The 26,457-nt window shown below is 35.1% G+C and overlaps 1 protein-coding gene across 3 annotated transcripts; it reads left to right on the top strand.

The window, feature by feature from the left end:
• The first annotated feature begins 652 nt into the window (after positions 1–652).
• Positions 653–25,807, top strand: LOC122053326 (translation initiation factor IF-2-like). Of its 3 annotated transcripts, none has more exons than XM_042615337.1 (8): positions 653–997; positions 1,471–1,530; positions 1,986–2,076; positions 15,403–15,490; positions 18,912–19,242; positions 21,104–22,141; positions 22,893–23,042; positions 24,958–25,807. In XM_042615337.1, exons 2-8 carry the CDS (start codon positions 1,492–1,494, stop codon positions 25,390–25,392), a joined length of 2,172 nt encoding a protein of 723 aa, XP_042471271.1. In that variant the 5' UTR covers positions 653–997; positions 1,471–1,491; the 3' UTR covers positions 25,393–25,807. The 3 variants fall into 3 exon arrangements, with proteins under 3 accessions (XP_042471271.1, XP_042471272.1, XP_042471273.1); XM_042615338.1 differs by having other exon boundaries at positions 15,421–15,490; XM_042615339.1 differs by lacking the exons at positions 653–997; positions 1,471–1,530 and adding an exon at positions 9,251–9,352 and having other exon boundaries at positions 15,421–15,490.
• The last annotated feature ends 650 nt before the right edge of the window (positions 25,808–26,457 follow it).

Raw genomic sequence — 26,457 nt, forward strand, 5'->3', positions numbered from 1 at the left:
TTAGAGTGAATATAATTAAGAAATGATTTTTTTGAAACACTAACAGTTTTAAAAAAAATTTGCATGCAGTCTTCAATCACAATTTAAACTTTGCATGAAGTCTTTATGTTAAAAAAACTATTTTCATTCCCTAACCAAACGTAATGGACACTAATTTACCTAATTACCACTTATAGTTTTTAGGACAAAAAGTTTAAAATAAAATATAATTTCTCCTAAATTCTGCACATTAGAATCTAGTATATTTTCCACAATTTGAGCATGACTTAGGTGAAAAAAGGGTCGTTTTTAATTGATAGAAAATATAATAGATTCTCTTTAAACGATGGTCAATTGGATGAAAAATATATTAGATTATTTTTAAATGGTATTAAATTTAGGATGAATTATATTAAGTGAAAAAAATCGTGTTTAATTTGATAAAAAGATTTGAATTTGAATGTGCTAAATTTAGAATAAATTATACTGTCGTCTAAATTTAATTAAAAACTGAAGATTTATTTTAATTAAAAAAATTATAGATAGAATATTATTTTAATAAATTTAAAAGAGAGGTTCAATGATATGAATAAAAATAACGTTCTTTTGATTTTCTAACATATTTTTTTATTGGCGTCTAAATAAAACAACTCGAGAGATCAAACCCAGATTTATTAATTCCAAGTTCCAACCCTAGGCCGCGCTGCCCACCTCCCCTGTTTATCTTCCCCTCGTCCCAACGTCATCACGAGGACCCTTCTCTTGTCGCCTCAATCCTTCAACCGTGGTCGACTTCTCCAATTGCGAGGACCACCCGTTTGCTGTGTACCGCGCCGGCGAGCATCCTCCTGCCAATCGCTAGAAGCGAAATCGCTTCCTGCTTCATTTTGGGCGCCGAGAGATGGCTTCTTATCCTCTTCACCGCGACATCCCACAATTTTTGCTTGCGTAACCTTGGTAACCATCGAGAGCGGGTATTAACAATAGTACGGATTCTCAGCTACGACTTCACCAACAGGTAGATTGCTAGTTTTCCTTGGTTGGAGTTTCTTCCTTAAGGTGAAGTTGCCACTACGTCAGATATCAAATCTTTTATGTAAAACACATCAAAAAGAGGTAGATCACTTCCTATCGCAGAACTCTTCATCATTCAAAAAGGTGAAAGAGACTGTTTAAGACATACAGATGTAAACTAAATAGACTGACAAAGTTGAGAGCACATTATTTCGAGCTCCATAGTTATCAGCCACAAGTTCAACACCTATTAGTAATACATAGGATTTTACTTTCATTGCGATCATAGCTTGATTATGCACTAGATATAATGACAATTTTACATTAGATGATTGGTAATGAAGATCTTTAACTCAATTGCTATGGTAAATTAGCAAATTTTATCAAGTTAAATTTCATGCTTTTTCTGATTTACATTATTCATACCTTATTACACTAAGTCATATTGAAGCTTATTCTTTTCTCACGTTTGTGCAGATTATTGTTCATTTTAGCTCGATGGCTTGGAGAGTACTTAGGAAAAAGGTTTATCAACAAGTACGCATCAGAAATGTTATTTTAAAATATTTTTTATTTCTTTTAGCATTGCATAGCAGAGTTTTACTTTATTATTATTATTATTATTATTAGAGACTTTAGTGATTAATTTCTTCTGTTTATCCCCCGTGTGGTTCTTTCTTCAGAAATTGGTTTAATTTTTCTGAAAAATAATTCAGAAAAATGACTTTACCTAGTAACCATACCAGTCAAATATCTAAGCGTATCGAGCCTGTGTGCATCATGTTGGACATCGATCTGAAACCATCTTTAGCAAACATTTGATTATGCGCAATACATATTGGCCCAATACATGAAAATTATTTGTTCAATTTTGGTATTTGTAGCAAATATATTTTATATACTCTGCAATGTAGGCTATTGATATTGATCTTGTATTGTTTATTTTTTTGCTTCTGATATATGCTTAATCTGTGACCTTTTTTTTTTTGTAGGGTCTCAATGCTAGCTTTTTAAATGCATTTGTATCTAAACATTCAAAAAGTGGTGTACATTTTTTCTTTGGCTCACATGGACGGATGCTAGGTAATCTTAGTGGTTTTAGTTGATTCATGTTGTTCTTTTAACTTGATAAGTCAAAGACTGCATTTATTTATACTCAGCCGAAGATAAAATCTATGTTATACCTTTCCCATGAATTATCTTCCAAGAAGGATGATTTTAATGCATCATGCATGGAAAAGATAATTTGATTTACTGGGCACGCTAAATTCGGTGATACAACATCAACATTCCGGGAGAGATAGGCTAGACTAGCTTGATTAGACTGCATATACTGATTCTTTCTATATGAGTTGATGCACTCTTTTTTGTTTTGTTTTCATCCTTGCCAAATTGTTTCAAAGGTTTAGGTGATTATTTATCATTGGCACTTGAAAGCTTGATTATTTATTGTTTTGTTGTCCACTTGGTTGTAATTAGCTTCTTATGCTGCTATACTTGTCATCCATGACTTTTGATAATCATCGAATTTGCTGGTGACTTCCTGATCTTCTCTCTTCCTCTTCTTCCTTCTTCTATGCTCACATAAATCATATGGTTGGAATGGTGATTCAAAATCATCATGAATTTAGTTGTCAACATTTGGGACCATTTGTGTACCCATTAGGCTGTGTTATGGTGTCAAATTTTGGTAAAGATCATGAATAATATTGTTGGTCTCATTTCTCACATGTTACATGAAGGTATATAAGTAAATATGAATCCTAAATATCAACTTAAGGAGTTTAGAAGACTTTCTTGGTGTCTCTTTCTAGATTGAGCATTCTCATCTTGCAAGGGGATTGCTTGGGGAAAAAGGAATAGTAGAGAGTAGAGACTACTTTTAGAATCTCTTTGGGGCTTGACAAAGTTTTTGCATGTTGTGCTCTCTTCCGTTCTCTTAGATTCTAGGATTCTAACCTTGACAATTGGGGTGTTTTAATGTTTGAGCTTCTTTCAAGCATTATTTTTAGAGAAATTTGCCTTTACTTTGGACTATTTTAAATTGCTGAATAGTGGACTCTTTTTCTCCTTAGACATGGCTCATTCTGTTGAACCACAAGTTTATGTGGTTACTTGACTTTGTCTATTTTCTTCTCAATTTGCATAAGGTCTTGCGATCTTTTTAGTGTTGTTTAGCTTGATAAAGGTGTTGCTATTGGTTTTTCCTGAACAGATACAACATAGCTCATCTATATTATTATCTTTCACTATAATAGACCCTTATAATTATTTATGTAATAATATTTAGAGACTTATGGAGTTATCTTGGTGTATATCTATAATTTTTTATATGGATTTATCTCTATAAATTAATTGGGATAGACACAGCTTGACGATTATGTCTATAAAAAATTTGTGAAATTAACAAATGGTAAGACACTAGTGACTGCTTTAAATAATGTTGGTGCAATTTCCCTGGTCAAGTTGACCAGTTTGACTAAGCTTGAGTTGGCTCAAGCTTGAGTCTTGATGTTTGAGTTTTGATGCTTGACAATGTATGGAGATTGCAGGTGTAATTGCCCGTTTGGAGAGATTGTTGGTGTAATTTTCCTCTGGTCAAGGTTTGACTAGTTTGATGTGAAGAAGAGTCTGGCAGAAGATGAAAATCCAAGTGGGTTGACGGGACACTTGGTGTGGAAAGCCCTGGTGAGTGAAGCCGGGCAAATGGAAAATCTTAGTGAGTGAAGTTAGGTGTTGAAAATCCTGGTGAGTGAAGCCAGGTGAAAAGTCCTGGTAAGTGAAGTCAGGTAGTGAAAATCCAGGTGGGTCAATGTTGATCGGACACCTGATGTTTGGAAGTCTAAGTGGGTAATGGAGGCCGGACACTTGACATGAGATGGTAAGTCCAAGTGGGTCAAGGTTGACTGGACACTTGGTACGAGGGGAAAAGTCCAAGTGGGGTCAAAGGATTGACCGGATACTTAGTATGAGGAGAAAAGATCAAGTGGGTCAAGGAATTGATCGGACACTTGGCGACGAAGTCCCAGCAGGTCAATGTTGACCAGATGCTAGGCATTAGGGGGTCTCAATAGGTGACGCTTGAGCATAGTGTGCTTCCCAAGCGATCAGTTGATCGATTGGGCTGCTCCAATCGATCAGGCAATTGATTGAGGATTATTTTCTCGCATGAGGAAGTCAGAATCGATTGGTTAATCGATTCCAGGGTCTTCTGTGAGAACACAGAAGCGCATTGGATTGATCAACTGATCGATCTAGATGCTCTAAATCGATCAGTCGATCGATTGGGAGATGATTGTTACACAGTTTGTGACTTTTGGACAGCTGGGATTGCTCAGATCTTATATGATAATCGATTGGGAGTAAGCTCAATCGATTGAGAATCCTAGATCGCATATTATAAAGGCGACGACGTGGTTCAAACGCAACAACGCTTACACAAATACATAATTTCTTCTCCACTACTGTTCGCTGTACTTTGAGCTTAGAGGATAAGTGTTGTTGCACTTTCCAACTGATCTAGAGGCATCTTCATCAACAAGAGATCAAGTAAGCAGAGGTTTTTCGTTTGTATTCCTGTATTTACTTCTTGTTTCGAGTTATGTCTTGTTGTTTGAGTTGTACGAGGTTTCTCCACCTCCGGATTGTTCCGAGAAGGAGTGTTTTTAATAGTGGAGAGTGTGCTCGTGTGTGGATCCTTGGATTAGTCACCTCATTTTGAGGTGAATACCAAGTAAATCCTCTTATTAGCATTGAGAGCTTGCTGGGAGTTTATCCGCTGCAAAATCAACATCTATGGAGTAAACGAGCGAGCGAGACGAGCTATTCACCCCCCTCTAGCTCTGGAGTGTCCAAACAAGTGGTATCAGAGCGAGACCGCTCTTCACTAGACTCAGCGCCAGAAGGGTAAAGAGCTAGAGGAAGAAGAAGTTGAACCCCTAAAGTCAGTAAAGTCAAAGACTTCATCAAAAGGGAGCTCAACTTTAAGATGGATTTTCGAGATGGACTCGGATATGACACAAGGGCACCTCCACCATTTATAGCATCAAGCTTCGATTCTTGGAAGTCAAGGATCGAAATTTTTTTCATGATGGAGATAGAGTAATGGTTTGCTCTAATGGAGGGATTATACAAAGACAAAATTCTCAAGAAAAGCAAATTGAGCAAAGAGCAAATCTAAAGATGCGAGACAAATGATAAGGTAACCAAAATTTTGGTTAATTTATTGCCAAGCACAATCATATGCAAAATTATAGACTATAAAGATGTTAAGGAGCTTTGGAGCAAGTTGACAAAACTCCATGAGGACCCCTCCACTACACTAAATCAAGAAGAATCCAAAGAGGGCAATTCATTGACCAAGAGGAAGAGGACTCCGAGGTTGAGAGGTGCTCAACATCGAAAGAAGAGGAGATTCAAGAAGATTTATTCTCAATGGAGTGCAACGGTAAAGGCAAAGAGGGAGCATACTCTTTGTTTTATGTGCATGAGGATGAAGATAAAGAGGCCTCCATCTCTAGGATTGAGAGGGAGCGTCATTCGTTGACAGCGGAGAAAGAAGAGGCTTCTACCTCCCGGTCAAATGGAGAGGAAGATGGTGCCACCTCCATAAGTCAAGAAAAATTAAATGGAGGATCATGGGCTACCCCTACAAGTAAAGGTATAATTGTAAATAATAAAACTCATATTATTTGCTTTGAGTATAAGGAGCATGGACATTATAAGAGTAAGTGTCGTAAGTTGACCAAGAAGAAGGGACAAGTGACACTCAAGGCTAAAGAGAAGCCAAAGGAGGTCGGACCCGTGATATGAAAAGGCAACGAGCACACTGTGTGCTTCTCTTGCAATCAAAGAGGACATTATCAGAGCCAATGTTCAAAGGGGAAGAATCCGGCCAAGAACAAAGGAGGAAGCTCAAGTCAAGGGGAGCCTCTAAGAATAACACTAAGGTACCATTAGGAAATGGTACTTATGTAATTCATGATAAAAAGCATACTAGTTCAAATTTATATCACTTTAATGCTATTTATCATGAAAATAGGAAGCATGATAGAATTAAAGAAAAACATGTAGCGTATCATGCTAAAATTATCATACCTAAGGCTAGGAAGGTAGATAATAAATTATACAATAACTCTAAGGACTTTAGATATATGTCTAAGAAAAAGAAAATTCAAGGATTTAAGGAAAAATCTAAATGCTAGGACTTATGGAAGGAAAATCAAATCTTGAGGTCAAAACTTGAAAAATTAGAGAGGACCCTAGAAAAATTGACAATTAGTGCCAAAGGGTCAAAGGAGTCAAACCTAGGTTTAGCGAAGCAAGAGCCATTCAATGACCATAGAGGTTTGGAATACAAATCTAAAGCCAAGAAGAATGTGACTTCATATCATAGGGTTCCATATTATTATGGAACTAGCCCTAGGTCGGGGTCAAGCCAAGGTTACAAAGGATGTTATCCCTAGAACTAATCTTGCAAAGACCAATGTGACTAAGGATTCAAAGAAGCCTAAGAAAGTCACTAGGAAGGTCAAAGGGAAGCTATATCTAGAGTTGACCTAGAGGAATTGAGCGTGACCAATGCTTCTAAGAAGCCTAGGAAGGTCATTAAGAAGGTATCAAGGGAAGTTATCCCTAGTGAATACCTAGAACACCTAAGGAGCACCAATCGGTTTTGGGTTCCTAGGAATGTGTTCTTTACACCCTAGATGAGTTTAGAGAGTGTCAACTCTAATTGAAAGAGTAGTTAATCCAACCTTGGTGAAGTTGACACTTGGAGGCATTTTCAAGGTTTTGTTAACTTTGAAAATGTAGGTTTAATTGTTTACTCTTTGGAAGAGTAAAACATGCCAAAATTTGAGGAATTGGACTTAATTAAAATTGATACAAATAGGAAGAGTAAAGGAAATGCTAAGTTGGGATTTTGGCTTTTTCTTGGGAGAAGGGCAATTTAGAATTATTTTTGGCTTAGCGAATGATTGAAGGATAGAACCACTTAGATAGATAATCTAAGTATTTTATTTATGCTAAATTGCCATGATTGTTTGCCCATCATATGTCATAACATCATATATTGCATTCATTTTTGTTATGAAAAACAAAATAAAAATACCATATCATGTCATACATACATCATATAACTATAGTATGTTTTCTTTTGAAACTTATTCATTTTAATGTATGCCATAAATCATTATGCATTACTGTAAATTCCTTGTAATTAAGGATAATACATTAATCAACAAGTGATATCGTAGGTGGACGATTAATTTTTAATATGCCTTGATAGATATGCATGAACTCTTTAATTAGGGAAAACCAATATCTACATCTCACAAAAATCGTAAGTTGACTTGTATGTGTTTTAGTATACATTAGATACAAGTGAGATGTTAGGAGGATGAACAAAACTCAAGATGTTGATTTAGTGCATTTATTTGAGTTTTAGCTTCATCAAAACACATAGATTATGTGTTATCCAATCATTGGGAAAGCTAGTGTACACGTCATGTGTATTTAGCCCAAAGAACATGATTGAAAATTAATTTTGAAAATCATTTCAAAATACTCTCGGAAAACCTTGTTAAAGATTATCTTTTGAAAAACATTGAAATTTTCAATGGTTTTGAGTTTTGTGTTAATCTTTGAAATAGAGGTTATTTTCTTAGAAAATTATTTTTTTCATGATAGTATGACATAAATAATGTCTACATGAATTTTTGTAACTTTTGGAATTTTGTAGAACTATTTATGCATTTCTGAATTTCGGCTGAAATTGATTTAAGAGAAATCAGAAACTCCAATCGATCAATTGATCGATCGAGGAGTTCAATCGATCGGTCGATCGATTGAAATGAGTTTTTCCGTAAGCAGAAGCTCACGGAATTGATTAGTTGATCGATTCAACCCTTGCCTGGATCGATTCCATTGTTTTTTTGCAAACAAAGCCTTGCTGGATCGATCAGTTGATCGATTGGAAGACTTCAATTGATTGAGTCCCAACTTCGATTGGAAAAACTGACTTTAGCTGTAAATGTCTAATTTCATTCATTTAAGCCACTTTTAGTCATGTTAACCATTCTTCATCCTATGAAACTCATTTATAAACTTTTAAGGGTAGTTTCTTGGATGAAAACAAGAAGGGAATAGTTAAGAAGACTAAGTTGAAGTTTTAGGATGAGGTTAGTTTTAAAGTTGAATTTTGAATCTCAAAACTTCAAATTTTGGGTTTCTTAAAGTTTTAGGAATTCCAAGTCATTGTTGGTGCAATGATAGAAATTTAGAGCATGTTTTGAGGTTAAGCTACTCCTTAAAGACATGGTTTCAATTTTATTTTTCAAAACAACAAAACAATGGAAAGTTGGAAACCTTCATTGTGATGAATGCTCAAGATTGAGCATTAGAAAACACTGGAAGATTGGATATCTTCAGGAGTGTGAATGCTCTGGGATGAGCATTGTATGATGGAAATATGATTTAGGATGGGCATGTGGGTACAATAAAAGGTATGAGACTTTCGTTGTAATGTTGTGAACAATAAGTCAACATTGGAGACAATGAAGGGTATGAGACCTTTATTGTGCTATTGGGAACAACATCTGGATAACTCTTCAGGGGGAGAGTTTTTGATGTGAGAGAATGTAGGGTTTAAGTTAGGCTTTCATTACCAAAAGGTGAGGTTACTCTTGGAAAGGGGGAGAATAAAGGAAACCCTCATTTATGCTTTGACATGAAGAAGTTGATGCTATGAGATTAGCCTAACTTAAACGTATTGTCAAACATCAAAAAGAGAGAGATTGTTGGTGCAATTTTCTTGGGTCAATCAGTTTGACTAAGCTTGAGTTAGCTCAAGCTTGAGTCTTGATGTTTGGATTTTGATGTTTGACAATGTATGGAGATTGCAGGTGCAATTGTCCGTTTGGGGAGATTGTTGGTTAAATTCCTCTCTGATCAAGGTTTGACCAATTTGATGGGAAGAAGAGTCAAATAGGTCAAGGTTGATCAGATATTTGACTGGAAAGTTCTAACTAGAGGTTAGGCAAGGCAAGTCCAATGTGAAGGTTGGTAGAAGATGAAAATTCAAGTGGGTCACGGTATATCAAGTTTATTGTTATTGGCTCTTAATAGGTCTAGCGCTATGGTCATCTTCTTTGATAGTTTGTGTAACCTTTCTCATATTATTCTTATTGGCTCTTAATAGGTCTAGCGCTATGGTCATCATCTTGGATAGTTTGTGTAACCTTTCTCATATGTTTAGGGCGCAAGTGTTGAATTTGATGGAATGTATATTTCACCACCACCCGGCATATCTCTACTATCAGTGTTGAATTTGATGGAATGTATATTTCACCACCACCCGGTATATCTCTACTATCATTACCTTTATTAGTAGTTCTATTGTTATTGATATTGTTATTATCATTTCGAACTTCTCTCACATTCTATTATCAGAGAAGTTGGCGATGTTTCTTGACTCTCATCAACCTCTGTGACCAATTATCAATTTATCCTTTTTCTTATTAGTTTTTGTAGGATAGATTTGGTAGATTTATCTTTCTCTTTATTAGAGAATGTAGGAGCTTTCCCTTTCTCGTTACCTGTGTTGGGGTTGTTTAAGAATGGTGCGGTTGAGATTTAGATAATAAAAAGTCTTAGTCAAAGTAGCATTATCATTATCTTCCTTATCAACTTCTCCTTTAGTTTGCGTTTTTTCTATTTATTGGGTAAAAGACTGAGATAGCGGTTGTGGATCACCTTCTTTATCAAGAAATAATTTTCTTGACCTCTGCAGCATTCCATTGATCCATTATTATATTGTATTTATTTAGGATGAAGTCAATATTAGATGAGTTTACATTCACAGAACTGTTCACTCAAATTCTATTATCATTGAAATCAATATTGCAATATCATTTCGAACTTCTCTCAGATTCTATTATTAGAGAAGTTGATGATACTTTGTAACTCTCATCCAGTTCTTACTCATTGGTTGCATAGAGTGGATTGTGACCAATTGTCAATGTCCTTTTTCTTATTAGTTTTTGTAGGATAGATTTGGTAGACTTATCTCTCTATTAGAGATTGCAGGAGCTTTGCCTTTCTCTTTAGTTGTGTCTGGGGTTGAGATGTTTAAGAATGGTTAGGTTGAGATTTAGATAATAAAATGTCTTAGTCAAAAGTAACATTATCATTATCTTCCATACCAACATCTCCTTTAGTTTGCGCTTTTCCTGTTTATTGGGTAAAAGATTGAGATAGTTGTTGTGGATTCCCTTCTTTATCAAGAAATAAATTTCTCCACCTCTACAACATTCCATCAATCTATGATTAGATTGTCCTTATTTGGATGAAATCAATATTAAATGAGTTTATATCCACTGAACTGAACTCTTGTTTTTCCTTCTCTTTTATTTTGTCTTTTCTGTCTTTTCTGTTATGAGTTCTAATTGAAGACCTATATTATGATGAACATAGACCACTATCTTCTCTCTAAATGATGACGAGAAAGGTGATTTCACACTTAAATATAAATATGTGCACTGATTTCTTTCAGAGTTACTTAAAGACGTTTTCTCCAAAAACATTTGTACCCTAATCTTATCTAGGGTCTATCCTCCTCCATATTGTAATCATCACCCAACCATAAGATACATAAGTAAATAGAATTAAAATACTTTTTATAATAATTGAAAATGACTATTAACAGATTATTTATGTTTACCACAATATCTAGTTTATATCTCTATCTCACTGTGAAAAGGATCAACAAATGAAATATATGCTTTTCAAATTCCATATTTTGTTGTAGTCTTGATATTCACTTTTGTGGGTCACTAGGAGAGAATCATTTATGGCTAAGGTATATCAATATTAATATGCCTGAATAAGATAAAAAATGATAGCCTAGTGCACAAAGCTTCCGGTAATACGGGTCCCGAGGAAGGGCCATACTACATTGGGTCTATTGTACACAACTTTACCATGCATTGTAAGAGGTCGATTTCGTGACTCGAAGGTCACACGATGATAACTTTACCATTATACTAAGGCTCCCTTTCAATATGCCTTAATAAGATAGCAACCTAAAATATTCAAATGTATAATTTTATCATTATCAATTGACAATACAATTTCTTTATTATTTAAAATTTATATAGTTGCTAAATTGAATATCTTTTATCGTTTGATTGCACTATCTTTTGATGATTAATATTTGGTTGGCAATTATAAGAGAGTATTTGATTTTTATTTTCATTTTTTGAAAAACACACGTTTTTCCTGTTATTAGAAAATGACTTTTAGACCTTCTCTATTTTCTTACAAAATGATATCTTCTTTTCTAGGAAACAAATGTGGAAATTACCAACCAAATAATGTTTTTTATTTTCTCATAAAATGAAAATAGAAAATTTACAAACCAAATACTGCCTAAGTTTGTCTTGATTTTCTTAGTTACTTTGTGAATGAAGTGCTTGTCCATGTTGATCTTGTGCCAAATAATGTACAAGGGTTATATTGCTATAAGAATATTTTCAATATAGTTTCAAAATTAGTAGATATCTACTGATTTTTTTTTTTTATATATTTTGATTCCCTTAGTAATGCAAGTACAAACACACTTCTTAACACGACCTTCAACCAAACTTTTTTTCACAATGACTTCAATAGGAAGAATTGAGTAGCAAACCTAATTGCTTCTAGTCTTAGGAATTTCTTGTCAATAAATTTCCTCCTTAACTCATGAACTTATCATCATTGTAAAGGAATCGACTGACTCATTTCATTACTTTCTTTTGTACATCATCGCCATCCATTATCATCAATGGATATAGTGTGTATGGTATCTGGAACAATGATAGATAGTCTTGCTTTAATAGCTTTCCAACCTTCTTAATGTTGACACCATTGTTGACAACTATATGTTTTACACTTATCTGTCAAATTATATTATCCATTAAATGATATATGTAAGATGCATTATGCTATTGTATAGTTATATCTGTACATTTGTGAAACATTACTATTGTAGTATAGTTGGAAGTTAGTGATGCTATCCTGTCCAACTATCACACATTAGCGTAATCCTATATATGGCCCATTGTTGTTTACATGACAAAAATCATGTCTTGGAATCCTTCACTTACTCATATAGGTGTGGTCCAATAGTTTCATATATAGTAGGAGGTTGAATATTGGGATTAGACTTTTAGATGTTAGATAATGCTCTGAGCATATGTATTATTTACTATAGTAGTTGGAATTTAATTGAGGTGAAAAAATTGGTAATGCTATGATTGATAAATTTCTTCTCGTTTATGTAATATCAATCCTAGTATACTTGTTAGTCTGGTCTGGGAAGAATCAATATCAACTATATTTTATCACATGCCTTCATCTCATGCAATGAAACAAATGACCAAAGCAACCATGTGATGAATGAACACTTGCACTTACCTCTAACGTTGGTATAGTGGTTGACTCACTTTCACTAGTACTAGTTGAATCCCTTCCACTAGCACTAGTCGGGACACAAACTGTATTTTGTTGCTCAGTCATATTCTACTTGGGAGGCATGAAGAGTAGCTAAAAATTCTGAGTCATTTAAGCTCGTATATCAAACTCTTCATATTATTGTTTGTATTTGCTATTGTTTTGCAATCAAGGACTCCTTTATTGCATGACAGATTTCTCATGGAGCTCTCGAGCACTTTAAAACTCTACTAACAAAATGTTGCTTGAGGCATGTGACCTCACAATCATGTTCAATCATATCGGTGTAAACACTGCTAGTGGAATTGGCTTTTCTCTAATCAATGTGTGTCTCAAAGCAAGATTATCTATTTGTTGTTTTAGCATTATTAAAAAAAAGTTAGATAATTATCAAATAAACACATAAATACAATGTTAAATATGGAATTATTTAATTAATGATCAAAATACAAAGTTATGTATTGTATTAATTAATTGATAATATGTAAATAATTAATATGTATAATATACAATATTATTACAATATATAATTAATATTGTATTAATACAGTATGTATAATATACAACATTAATAACTAATTCTATTAAGACAATATTAGCTTTAAAAATATACATGTAAATACATACTATAATCATACTATAATAGTTGATAATTTTGTGCAGGGTTGCCCCTCCATCACCGTTGCTTTGCTTGTGACTCGTGACAGCTAAATCAGGAGACCTTACTTGGGTTCTATGTGACAAGATTCTATGGTCGATCTACTAGGAGCCTCCCTCTTTTATCGAGGCTTCTTCAATTCTTTTTTATATGCTTTCTCCTCTTTAGTTCGAGTCTATTTATAACCTCTTGATCTTGTCTCTCGGTGACCAACAAAATCCTTCCTTGCTTCATAGGTTGAATCCATGTTAATTGAGATAAAGCTTGGTACCATATAGATCTACACAACGCGGGTGACATTGTTATGGCATAGACAGCTTGGTGTTTTGACCCTATGCCAACCTTTAGATGGAATGATACATTTCAATCGTGCTAGGTGGCATGACATAATTTTAATCCATGCATGTCTACCTTTATTCTTGGCTAACTTATATTTTTTTTTGTTAAAAAGATAAACCCTGGGTACTTAACTTCAAAAAGCTGACACATATTTCATGTAATTTGGTACAAATATGGATGTTGAAGATCGATAGGACTTGAAGTCTTGGTGAAAATTTAAGATTTAGGCTTTTTTTTCCTTGTGGAGAGAGGTAATGGAATGAAGGGGAAGGGAAAGCGGTTTTTTCAATTTTTTAGAAGGAAAAAAATATAGAAGAGAAAGAGAAAATTTTCTCACACTTTCCTCCATTTGGCTTCAGCCCAAATTAGATAGAAACTCACTACAATTTATAAAGGCTAAAATTTTAAATTATTGTTAATAGTTATTTTCATATTATCATTATTTATTTTTTAATTAGAAAACATGATTACTAAAATCACTTTCTTTACTCTAAGGCGTGGGAATCTAAATTGTCGAAACTTTTCCTTGTAATAATGATTTTCATTGTTAATTTCATCAAAATATTAGGCGGGATGGCAAAAGTGATCAATTAATGGATGATTTTGAATCGGAAATCTGTCATTGGCAAATTAGGCATGGGAAGGAAGGAGTTGGTATGAAAATGGTGCAAAACTACTTCACTAATTGTAAAATTACTCCCATTTTATCTCTCTCTCTTTTGTCCCTTTAGTTGCGAGCTTTGATCCCTCCGATCCCAACCTTGTCCGCCGCACAACTCTCTGAAGCTGACAAGCAAAGTCCTTCAGTAGGGTGTTGTGGGTTCTTTGACAGAAGACGACCGAGTCACCTGTCAGCTGCAGTCCTCATCCAACATAGTGTTGGCAGAGTTCACAGTCATGCTTCTCTCTGACAGGAATCAGGCTTCGATAGTCAACCAGTGTGTTCTCAATGAAGTTTGAAGGACTTGTCGTAGCTTGGAAGAGTTGTTGGGATCTTGAAGCTGGATGGAATCTTGATGGAGTTGCTGAAAGCTTGAAGCATGAAAAGTTGATGGATGCTTGATGGAGTTGCTGGAATCTCGAGGCTTGATAGAATTGTCGGAGGTTTCATGCAGAAACTAAAATAGGAAGTGATGTTCAATAAGGGATCATCATGCATCAAAAGATACTAAAAAATGGTGAGTGTATGGAGACGGGAGGAGATGTGATCAGATGGTTGACGGTGGCACAAAGAGATATTTTGGCACTTGTAAGTTGAATGATAAACGTGGTCTCCATTCCAAGTATACATGTCCGATATCCCAACAGGCCTATATTCATTGGTAAACATGGCTGATGGATCTCTCATCATCTTCCCTTCCTCTCCCCTTCTATGCCCCGAGGTATAATACATCCCTCTACCTTCCACTTTTCTGGGTAAATAGAACACAATTCAAGGAACAAGGGAAAATTTTACAAGTTTCTTTGCCCTCCAAACAAAGAATAGGGAATCACCTTATCATTTCTCTTCCACCACTTTCCTTCGCCAAAATACTTTTTTTTTTTTTGTATTACTTCTCTCCCAAGAAAATAGAGTTAATAGACTTTGCAAATATATTGACTGCCACTTTTGATCAACTGTTGTCAACCTTTGCATGTGTCCTGCTAACCTGCATATATCCAGTGGAAGGCCTAACACAAATAGGAAGTTCAATATATGCTGTACAAATTAATTGTTGATGACAAGATAAAAACCATTTAAGTATGGGATTAGGATGAATCTAACCTTGCATTCCTGAGTTGGAAAAATTCAACATGAGGATGCCATGATAATATAAGTCTAAAACTCATTAAAAAAAAGAAACTACATGGAACTATGGTTTATATTTCTGATATTATCAATATTTGTTTTTTTTATCAATTTGATGTACCATATTCTACAGTTGTTTTTTCTTCTGCAGATTCTTATATTGGTCTGTCATCAGGAGCTTCTATTAATGGTAGAATTTCCAGCAATATCTTGAATATCAGGTCTGTATACCTATTCATTTTCCCTACAATTGTTCTACACGTGTACTTGTATTGAAAATTATCTGTTTATTTTCTTTCAATTGTTCTACACGTGTTTCTGTATTGCAAAAGGTGTTAAAACATTTGGGTACCCACTTTGGGCTCTTGAAAATTAGATCTTTTTTGTAAGTAGGAAAAGTTCCAGTTATCTGCAAATTATTTGGTTCAAAGTTGAAAATATAGCTTCACTATGATGGTAAGACTATAATTATTTAAATATTAATAATTGGATAAATAAAAACAAATAATGATAAATACTTTATAAAAAATTTAAAAATAAAGATTTTATAAAAATGACAATAAAATGGTTAAATTTTTTGAAACTAATATAGATTAAAATATTTTAATTGAATGAAAAAATATCATCATACTCTATTTCTCGCAAAATTCTTTTTCTCAAATCAAATGAAAACTTAGTTATTATTGAAATTTTCTGCAAACCTCAGGCCAGATATCGGGGTTTTCATTATTTCAAGTTATTGTACCTGTATCCTGCTACATTGTGACATCCTTCACTAATCTTTATTCTTTAACTGAGGGATTTGTCTTTATTTTTCAATGCTATGAACTGTTGGCATCAAAGTTGTATTGATAATTACTACTTGGATTTAATGCTTGCTAAATCTGAAACTCCAAATTTTTGTACGACTTGCATCATGGTTCTGTTACATTCTGTCCGTGACCATGTTTTTGCCATAACTATCAATTCTGATTTTGTACTTTAATTGTTCTACTGCTTGATGTACTATGCCATTAGGTGATTATTTTTTGTTTGCCTTGTCATGTATCTCCCATAATTATACTAGTATATGTATATTAATGGTATTTTAAAGATATACCTACTATACAGTATATATCAGAGTCATCATAAAATTCTATTCCGAAAATTCTCAATATGATACTAAATCCACAACAATGACTCAGCTCTAGCACTCTGCCTTAAGTTGGAGCAAGGATATTAGCTATAAGTCCAAATTGCTACATAAACTAGAAAGGATCAGACAAAACTAAGATATGCCCATGTTAAAAGAAAATGAAAATACAGTACTTGTGTGCAACATCAATTACCTCAACTTGAGATCAATGCAGTAACATAGAAAGGATGGGGTGAGACTCCAAGAGAATCTTTTGCATAGATTTCTTGTGGCCGAGTTTATGCCTTACTAATGAAAGGGGAGAAGGAACACACTTGATATTGTCGGCTTTGAGCAGAATGACATCTTGCATGACATAAGAGCGAGAAAATCAGAACTGTGCATTAAAGAATTTCGAGGAAGCAGCAGAATTGGAGGAAGAAAATAATAATCACTCTTCATTGGTGTGAAAATTGAAATAGCTGAAATGACTCACATAGGCTATGGCGAGGATAGAGGAAACTGTTGAAACTCAAAGAATGGCAATGTGTGATAGGCAAGTGGGAATGACAGACAACAAGAACACACAGAATGGAAGCCAAAGAATAAGATACCAAAAGAGATAGAGAGAGATAAGGCTCATGACAGAAAGAATGCTTGCATGGCATAGACACTGTTGTCAGCAAGATGAAGCTCTAAGTGAACAATGTGCTTTATTGAGAGAGGTAGAGTTGCCTCCGCAACCATACTAACCACCCAGGGTTTAACAAATCATGATATGTAGCTTGGCTTGATCCAAATTAAGTAGAGAAGTTCAATAGAGGAGGAGAACATGGATCCAAAGGTGCTCGTATGGAAGCTGAAGTGCATCACTTAATTTTTCTTGAACATGCCCTGGTAGCTCTTCGACAGTTCATGGTAATGGATTCAAAGTCTACTTAAACTTGGTGATTGAGCAGAAAGTAAGTGCAACAGAGACATATAGGGCAAGGTGATAGAGGGAGAAATACCATTACAATCTTCGGCATCACTGTTGCATGTCAGTAAAGCTTGTTGGCATCACCATTACTAGGGGAGGTGTGTAGACTAGGATCAAGTCTTTTACATGGCCTTTTTGTGGCATTGCTAACAACATGCAATTAATGAAAGGGGATGAATGACACTTGGTGAAGGTTTTGGGGTTGACAAAATAAGGTCTTGCATGACATAGGGGGGGGGGGGGGGGGCATTGCATAACACAACATTGTGGCCAAGAAACAAGAGGCGAATGAAAAGTTGTGTAATAAGAGGAAGAGTTGTTCCCCAATATACTAACCTCCCATGGTTGGGCAAGTTATGCCTAGTAACATGGCTTGATCTAAATTTAGAAGTACAATAGAAGGGGAGACCACGAATTTGAAGTCACACATGGAAGTCGATGTGCATTAGCCAACTTGACTTAAACATGTGTAGTAGTTATTTGACAATCTCGGTAGTCGATTTCAAAAATCAACTAATTGGGTCTGAGGTGAAACCATAGTTATTAAAAACACTCACCTCACTGCGCCTAGGCACAAGGCGTAGCCAGGTGAACCTCTTGCGCCTCGTTGCTTTAAGCGTGCACCTTGTGAGAGGCACCAAGCGCACTTAAGGCGCTTGGTCTTAGGAAACTGATGAAGATTTAGCTATACAAATTTGAAACATCCGGTGATGATGATAATGATATGACCGAGAAAAATGATGAAGATTCTGATAATTTAGATATTTGAAGTTTTTTTTTAAATTTGAATTATGTGTATAACGTATTTATTTACTAGTGAATTTTATATTTACTTTATTGTTATCCATTATCGTTTTGTTAGTGAAATATTTTAGTAGAAATTCCCTATATATATATTTGAATTGTAAAAATTTATATCGGGAGCGCCTTACTTTGGTAAGGTGTGCACCTCACATTGTGCATTGTGCCTCAAGCCCCATAGCACTTATGTGCTTTTAGGCGCCTCACGCCTTTAAATAACTATGGGCGAAACGATGCTAGCAAATTTGGAGGTGAGACTCACACCATGGTGAGCTATAAGCAAGTAGTGGCAAATGTGAGGGCTGTCTTACTGGTGTTGCTGGTACTTGAAAGTGGAGGATTTGTGCGACAATGACATAGAATATGAATGCATTCCTTAGAATCGCCATAGCATGTTAGCATAGCCTGCCATCCTTGTGATTTCTAGAGGAAGTGAGAGCGGTGCAGCAGAAGAACATGAGGTCCTCCATTTTGCCACGATCAGGTTACTTAATAATATTCAGAGATAGAACCAATGAGGCCAAAATGAAGACTAAATGCAATATGGGTCTAAACCCACAATTTTGATGGCTTATAATTCTAATGAAATATATTCAAGCAGCAGTTAGGCAAAATACTGTAATTTAATTATACTAGCGTTTCTCTTTATAGATAGTCCCCAAGTGACTAGATTTTGTGACTTCAAATCTGGCTATTTTGCTCTTTATATATTAGTTTATTAATTATTATTTGAAAATGTTTTTGTTAGGTATTTTCATGCAACTGCTTTCATGCTGGCTTGGAGAAGAAAAGAGGATGAAGTACCTGGCCTAAAGCTTCAAAGAAAAGAGAAGCCAATAAGAAGAGAAAACAGAAACCAAGCACCTGTTGAAGCACCTTATGTACCTCCTAGAAAACTTAATCTGAAGCCTTCTCAGGATAAAATTATAGAAATTTTTGAAGGCATGACAATCCATGAGCTTGCCAAGAGAACTAGTTCCAGTATTGGTGCATTGCTAGAGATACTAAGTAATGTCGGTGAGAAAGTTGATTCTGAATTTGAACCAATCAGTGTTGACATTGCTGAGCTGATTGCAATGGTATGAAGTCTAATATTTACCCTTCCGTGTAACTCATCTAATTATTGACGATATTGTTTCTTAGAGGAGAATATATGCCATTGTAAAACTTTGATATTGCATATACATAATTTTTTCTACAAATCTTTTACAAATGTTATTAGCATGAATTAGCTCAGGTTAATGATGCTTGGTTAAAATGTTTACTCATAGAATACTAAAAGATGAGGGGTGTTGCTATCATTTATGATTAATGTTCATCATTTTACTATTCTATCAGGATAAACGTTTTTCAGTTTCATCTTCATCTATTTTGGGTTTTATTTCCTTAAACTTTCTTGGTTTTCAAATGTCACCCTAATACGTATAATAAAACAAGTTCATAGATGGTTGATTAAATGAAAAGGTAAAGGGTGTCATATCATTGTCTATTATGATTAATGGTCATTATAATACTATTCTACGAGGATAAACTTTTCATGACTTGTTTGCAAGATTTTAAATTTTCCAGCAAAATTAAAATTTGAAATTGCAAAATTGCAAATTAGTGTAGATGTAAGGATATATGCAACATTGCCAAATTTTTTGTCAGGGAAAGCAATAAAATAGATTAAGATGCCCGAGCTGTAGCACAGTGTGACTTGCCCTAGTTGGGCATGGCAGCCTTGTCCCTGTCTGGAGATTGGTACATCCTATTCAGCAACAGTGACCAAGATCTGACTCCTTGTTGGGTTAGCAAATGATGTGTCCATTTTTACAAAGTTGACTTCAAGAAATGCATTAATTAGATATAACCCACCCAAATTGCTTTGTAATTGAAGATTCTTTTTGCTATTTTATATGTTTTAAAGCATAGTGTCTATGTAACAAGTTGAAATTGTCATTGCTCCCTGCTATCATTCCTTGTTGGGTTAGCAAATGATGTGTCCATTTGCAAAGTTAACTTCAAGAAGTGCATTATCTTTATCTGTTTTCATTTTTGTGAGTTACCACTAAGTTGTGTTAGGTGCTGGTGACTTTTATTAATTATTGATTTTGTGACTTTAGGAAGATTCCATCTCTGTTACAAACTGTGGTCTGTGTGAGCTTTATTTAGTGGTTTTTCTTTTGAATCATTTTCCAAGATTTGTTGAATTACATCATCATGGAGAAGAAGAGAAGTCAAGGATATAATTCATTTACTTGATCTTGTTTCATATTAACATTGGACTGACATTTGAGGCTTGTGTTCAACCAGGGTGGCTTGATGCATTTTCTTTTCACTTCTTGTACCATACACTATTAGAAATTTTATGTGCAATGATTCTATGTAGTTTGAGTATTTGATCAGGACTTAGATGCTACTGGTGCCTTTTGTCCTAGTGGTGCATTGTCATTATGTTCGTGTGTCCACGCTGTACTACATGTAGGATAAGTGAAACTCCTTGCTCTTGGCTTAGTCAGAGAATCATCAGGGATGCAATGCTTAATATGTGAACTAGAGAGCTAGACATTGTGCAATTGTATGCGAATGGTTGTAACACTTTCCATATTGTAAAATGAATGAGTTTCAGGGATCATATTATTGTTGACAAGTGAATTTAAAGAATATTTTATTTTGTGCTCTGCAGCTTGTGTGTAGATACTCATATCCATATCAATGTGTTTTAGTATTCAAATTATTGTTATTGCAAATTGTGCAGATATATCACTCTAATGGGAATATCTCTAATGACACTAATTGGTAAAGTTTTTAACATTTATGGGTAGGGTTTTTCCTGCCATTTAATAAAACTGTGGCTTGAGGTGCTCTTTAGTTTTAATATATGATATTCACTATTTTTTATTCTGTAATGATATACTATGCCTGGATTATTTATTTTAATGCTTTCTATTGCTTCAGGAAGTTGGTGTGAATGTGAGAAGATTACATTCTGATAAAAGTGGAGTTCTTCAACCACGGCCTCCAGTTGTGACAGTCATGGGTCATGTGGACCATGGCAAAACATCCCTTTTGGATGCTCTGCGCCAAACTTCAGTTGCAGCTAGGGAAGTTGGTGGGATTACCCAGCACTTGGGTGCTTTTGTTGTAGAGATGCCTTCAGGAGCCTCAATAACATTCCTTGACACCCCAGGGCATGCTGCCTTCAGTGCTATGCGTGCTAGAGGTGCTGCTGTTACTGACATTGTTGTGCTTGTAGTAGCAGCAGATGATGGTGTTATGCCACAAACGCTTGAAGCTATTTCCCATGCAAAAGCAGCCAATGTCCCAATTGTTGTAGCTATAAATAAGTGTGATAAACCATCAGCTGATCCTGAGAGAGTGAAAATTCAACTTGGATCTGAAGGATTACAATTGGAAGATATGGGTGGTGATGTGCAAGTTGTTGAAGTTTCTGCTACTACTAAAGCAGGATTAGATAGGTTGGAGGAGGCTTTGCTACTTCAGGCTGAGATGATGGAGCTGAAGGCTAGAATTGATGGGCCTGCTCAGGCTTATGTAGTTGAAGCCAGACTTGACAGGGGCAGGGGACCCTTGGCTACTGCCATAGTCAAGTGTGGAACCTTGTCTTGCAGTCAACACATTGTTGTTGGGGCAGAGTGGGGGAGAATAAGGGCTATAAGGGACATGTTTGGAAAGGTAATAGAATCAGGTCAACCTGCATTGCCTGTTGAGATTGAAGGACTACGGGGGCTTCCAATGGCTGGAGATGACATTATTGCGGTGCATTCAGAAGAGAGAGCACGCATGCTTAGTGCTGGAAGGAAGAAGAAAGTTGAAAAAGATAGACTTCTCAAGGTCAGTGAAGTGCACATAGACACTCCTGATACTGAAGAAGAGGTATCAAAAAGGGTAGAGTTGCCTGTCATTGTCAAAGCTGATGTCCAAGGCACTGTTCAAGCTGTTACAGATGCATTAAGGAGTTTGAATAGTCCACAGGTAAGCATCTTTTAGCAACTTAAATAGTCCATGTCAAAGATTTTTTTTAATCAGGTTATGATAAAACTCTAAATTGGCAAATAAATTTTGATGGCAAGCTTCTCTAGTTTCTTTCTAATATGTGGTGAGACTTTGTTTCATGGAGGGTGTATGAGAATTTTCTTGTTCAGCAATGGATGTATTTATTTGAAAAAATTCCATTAATAAAAAAATTTATAGATCAGTGGTACTCAGTTCAAGTTGTAAAGGATTATGACTGCTATTATTACCCTTCACATGCACAATTAAATAGGATCAACTTGTTTCTCTCATTAGTCTCAGCTAAATGCGAATCGATAGAATAAGAAATGAGAGCATTAAAAAGAAAGTTGAAGTTGCATCTATTGAGGGAAAACTTCGAGAGACACATTTAAGATGATACGGGCATGTACTTAGACGACCAATAAATATTCCAGTTAGGCAATTTGAAACTATGACATCAAACAAGGTAGAGGAAGACCAAAAGACTTGGTTAGTAGCAATAAAACAAGATAAAATTTATTTAAGTATAGTTGATGATATAGTAGGAGATAGAGTTCAATGCATAAAAGAATCCATATAGCCGACCCCATCTAGTGGGATAAGGATTGATTGTTGTTGTTGTTGTAGTATTAGTCTTAGCTAAATGCCACTGCTGAGTCCTAGTTTTTACAATAAAACATGGCTCAATATTACTTCTCTATTTTTACTGAATTTTTTGTTCTCTTTTCAGGTTTTTGTTAATGTTGTTCATGTTGGTGTTGGCCCCATATCCCAGTCAGATATTGATTTGGCAGTAGCTTGTGGAGCTTGCATTGTTGGGTTTAATATACGGAATCCACCAAGCTCCATTACTCTTGCAACAAACAAAGCTAACATCAAGGTAATTACTTGCTGCTTGATATTTGTTCCTTCAATCTGTCACTCCTCTCATTTCATAGGTCGTCGCTATGGTCACAACTAGTTGTGGTTGCAACATGAATCTTATATATTCCATTGAACTCAGAGTAAGACTATAATTTATATCATTTCATGCTTAATTTTAACATCAATCATCAACTCTGCAGTCAAATATTATAAACTTTAGTCATTGTAAATCGGTTGTCAACCATCTAAACAATGTTGTGTGGTTCAAAGTAATTGTAGATAAAAGTAACAAATACCAAAAAGTTTGTAATACAAATAAAATATATCAATCTAAAATAATTGATTCAAATAATCTGGTCTGTTATTTTATTTCTACTTTTATTATTTTAATTACAGTTATGTAGTTTAATTTTTTTTTTTTACGGAGAGCCTTGGCGCAACGGTAAAGTTGTTGCTTTGTGACCAAAAAGGTCATGGGTTCGAATCCTGTAAACAACCTCTTACAAAAAACAGGGTAAGACCGCGTACAATGGACCCTTTCCTGGGACCCCGCATAGCGGGAGTTTCGTGCACCGGGCTGTCTTTTTTTTAAGTAGTTTAATTTTTAACTCTTAATGGCATTGAGTTATTATAAAAGTTGGGCATTGATTTATTATAAAAGCCTATATCAGAGGCTAGGCTCTACCAGATTCCAATCATTCAATTTTTAACACACTTTTTAGCCCCACTCTCTTCTCTTGTCACGTGCTAACTGATCACAGACTGAGCTATACAACTAAAATCTTATCAATTAGTGTAGTATATGAGAAATTATTTGACCAAATAGTTGTAGATCAAAATATGAAATGTGGAAGAGTTGTTTAATACGTCGTGGACATGTTCAAGATGATGAGTAGTTGCGTTAGTCTTAACTATTTGGTATCATTATCAACTATCTGTATGCAAGCTTATATCTAATTAGATAAATCAAAGTTTTTTTTTTGCCTACCTCTTTCCTTCAACTCTAATCAATTGAAAAAAAACTCAAATTAAAAGAGATCCAGCTGACATATACATTATCATCAGTACGTATGACCTTATGCAAAGTGAAATTGAAGATGAGATCCTTACAACTCTTCCTAGGTAATTGTATCTTCTATAAATGTAATATTCTAGTCACCTATAATGAGCAAGATGTTCCACCCGTGTCGAGACTTGAGGCATGGATGTCGAAACACTTGCTCCCGTTCAAACACTGCCAAAAGCATGTCAAAGGGCAATCATAGGCGGTAATTGAGGTAGGTAATCATCGAGGAAGCATGTGCAAGCTCCTATATGGATTATTGAATATACATGCTTTGAAATTTTTGGTTCTTTCAATGTTTTATTTGTATATAACAAATAGAAGAAAATTGAGTTAATTGTAGTAAAAGGTGATTACGTTCAAAACACTGCCAAAAGCATGTCAAAGGGCAATCATAGGCGGTAATTGAGGTAGGTAATCATCGAGGAAGCATGTGCAAGCTCCTATATGGATTATTGAATATACATGCTTTGAAATTTTTGGTTCTTTCAATGTTTTATTTGTATATAACAAATAGAAGAAAATTGAGTTAATTGTAGTAAAAGGTGATTACGTTCATCCCAGGCGTCTCTTACAGTCCGTTCCAAATTATGTGAAGAGAGGTAAATTACGGGATCAACTTATAGTTGACTCCCAAGTTGGCTAGGGGGTGGGAGGGATTATTTTTCCCGAGGACATGTGTTCACTAGGAATTGATTTTTGTTCCATTGTAACAAGTCTATCATCCTCTAGTTGAGTATCCTGTGGGGACGAAGAAAAAAAAATGAGTTAATGAACTTAAAGTTGGTGCACTAATAAAATTAGGCTCTTAAATCAATTCTTGCAAATAAAATAAATTTGATCTTTGCTGATGTGCTCTTGTTTTTAGATCTGCTTGCATCGAATTATATACCATCTCTTGGAAGAAATGGGTAAGGTAATTGTTGAGAAAGCACCAGGCACTTGTGAGACAAAGGTTGGTGGAGAAGCTGAAGTACTGGGTATCTTTGAGCTCAAAGGCAGGAGTAAATCAAAAGGTCCAGATGTCAAAATTGCTGGGTGTCGTGTGGTTGATGGCCGCTTCACCAAGTCTTCAACATTGAGGTTGCTGAGGAGTGGAGAAGTTATTTTTGAAGGTTCTTGTGCTTCACTAAAACGGGGAAAGCAGGATGTGGATGCTGTCGGTAAAGGCACCGAGTGTGGATTAGTCATTCAGGATTGTGATGACTTTCAGGTGGGAGATGTCATCCAATGCCTAGAACATGTTATTAGAAAGCCCAAGTTTATTTCATCTGAGAGTGGCGCAGTCCATATCGAGTGCTGATAATTTGCATTGAAATGAATAGCTAAAACTTCGCTGCCTCCTTTTGCTACATTAGTTGCTCCTTGTGAATCCAAATTATTGACCAGACAGAGATACTATGCTTCTGGTAGCAGTAAGATTTGTCGGCGAAAACATACAGGGTTGCAAATTTTCTGGGAGTTGATACTTACCTGCAAATTTTCTAGGAGTTGCATACTTACCTTCAAGATTGAGAGACTTACCACAGTAATTTATTGTTCTAACTTTATTTCTTCTTTATACTGCAAATCTTGGTTAACCTTATGTAGCATCTCTATTATATAAACCGCTGGAGAATTGGAAATTTTACTAGCTCGTTCAGCTCTGTATAATGGCCGAAACACATGTATTTACTTTCTTCAAGAAAATAAGGTTCCATTTATATACGAAACCTACAATTCTGTTAAACAGTGCTTATACTTGATGGTGATTCTAGTTTGCGCTCTTGTTCTTTTGTTTATAATCTAGCTGTGTTCTTGCACATTGTTAGCCCAGAAAATATACTCAAAATTGGATCGGCTCAATTGAAAAATGAGGATCCATCCACTAGAATTCCTAGAATAAGGTTCCATGCAGGTTATGATTATTTGTACTTTGTTTCTATTTCTATATATATAATTGGATCGGTTCATTTTAATTTCTATATAATGAGTCAATGAGCCTGAATTATTAACGGTGTCATTTAATTTTCTCCATTAAAAATATATCTTTCTCATTTTGTTTGAATTCATGAAAGAAAATCAGTCACGGCTAAGAAAGTTTTAGTTTTCAGTGTTTTACTCTGAAATTATAAAATATTTTCAGTAATTAAGCAAACGGCAGAATTTTAATTCGTCCCGGCCGGGATTAGCCTGATGATCATGTGGTTAGAAAAACTTGACAAAATTAATCTCATTCGTTCATTTCTTTTCGGATTAATTAGTATTTATTTTCTCCTTTGATACCGTGAAGGAATTAAACAATATCTGAAAGAAGAATTCGGCACCATCAATCCCTTCTCTTTAATTTATTTAATTTAAAAAGATGCTAGCCATTAATTATATATTA

Source organism: Zingiber officinale, chromosome 3A, assembly GCF_018446385.1.
Source record: "Zingiber officinale cultivar Zhangliang chromosome 3A, Zo_v1.1, whole genome shotgun sequence".
Taxonomy (NCBI): domain Eukaryota; kingdom Viridiplantae; phylum Streptophyta; class Magnoliopsida; order Zingiberales; family Zingiberaceae; genus Zingiber; species Zingiber officinale.

What these genes read in the sequence shown, in the direction of transcription:
- LOC122053326 (XM_042615337.1), top strand. Translation starts at nt 1,492, where the DNA reads ATGGCTTGGAGAGTACTTAGGAAAAAGGTTTATCAACAA. An exon ending in GGAAAAAGGTTTATCAACAA is followed by an intron (nt 1,531 to 1,985) that starts GTACGCATCAGA and finishes TTTTTTTTGTAG; the next exon opens with GGTCTCAATGCTAGCTTTTT. An exon ending in GGAGTTTGAATAGTCCACAG is followed by an intron (nt 22,142 to 22,892) that starts GTAAGCATCTTT and finishes TTCTCTTTTCAG; the next exon opens with GTTTTTGTTAATGTTGTTCA.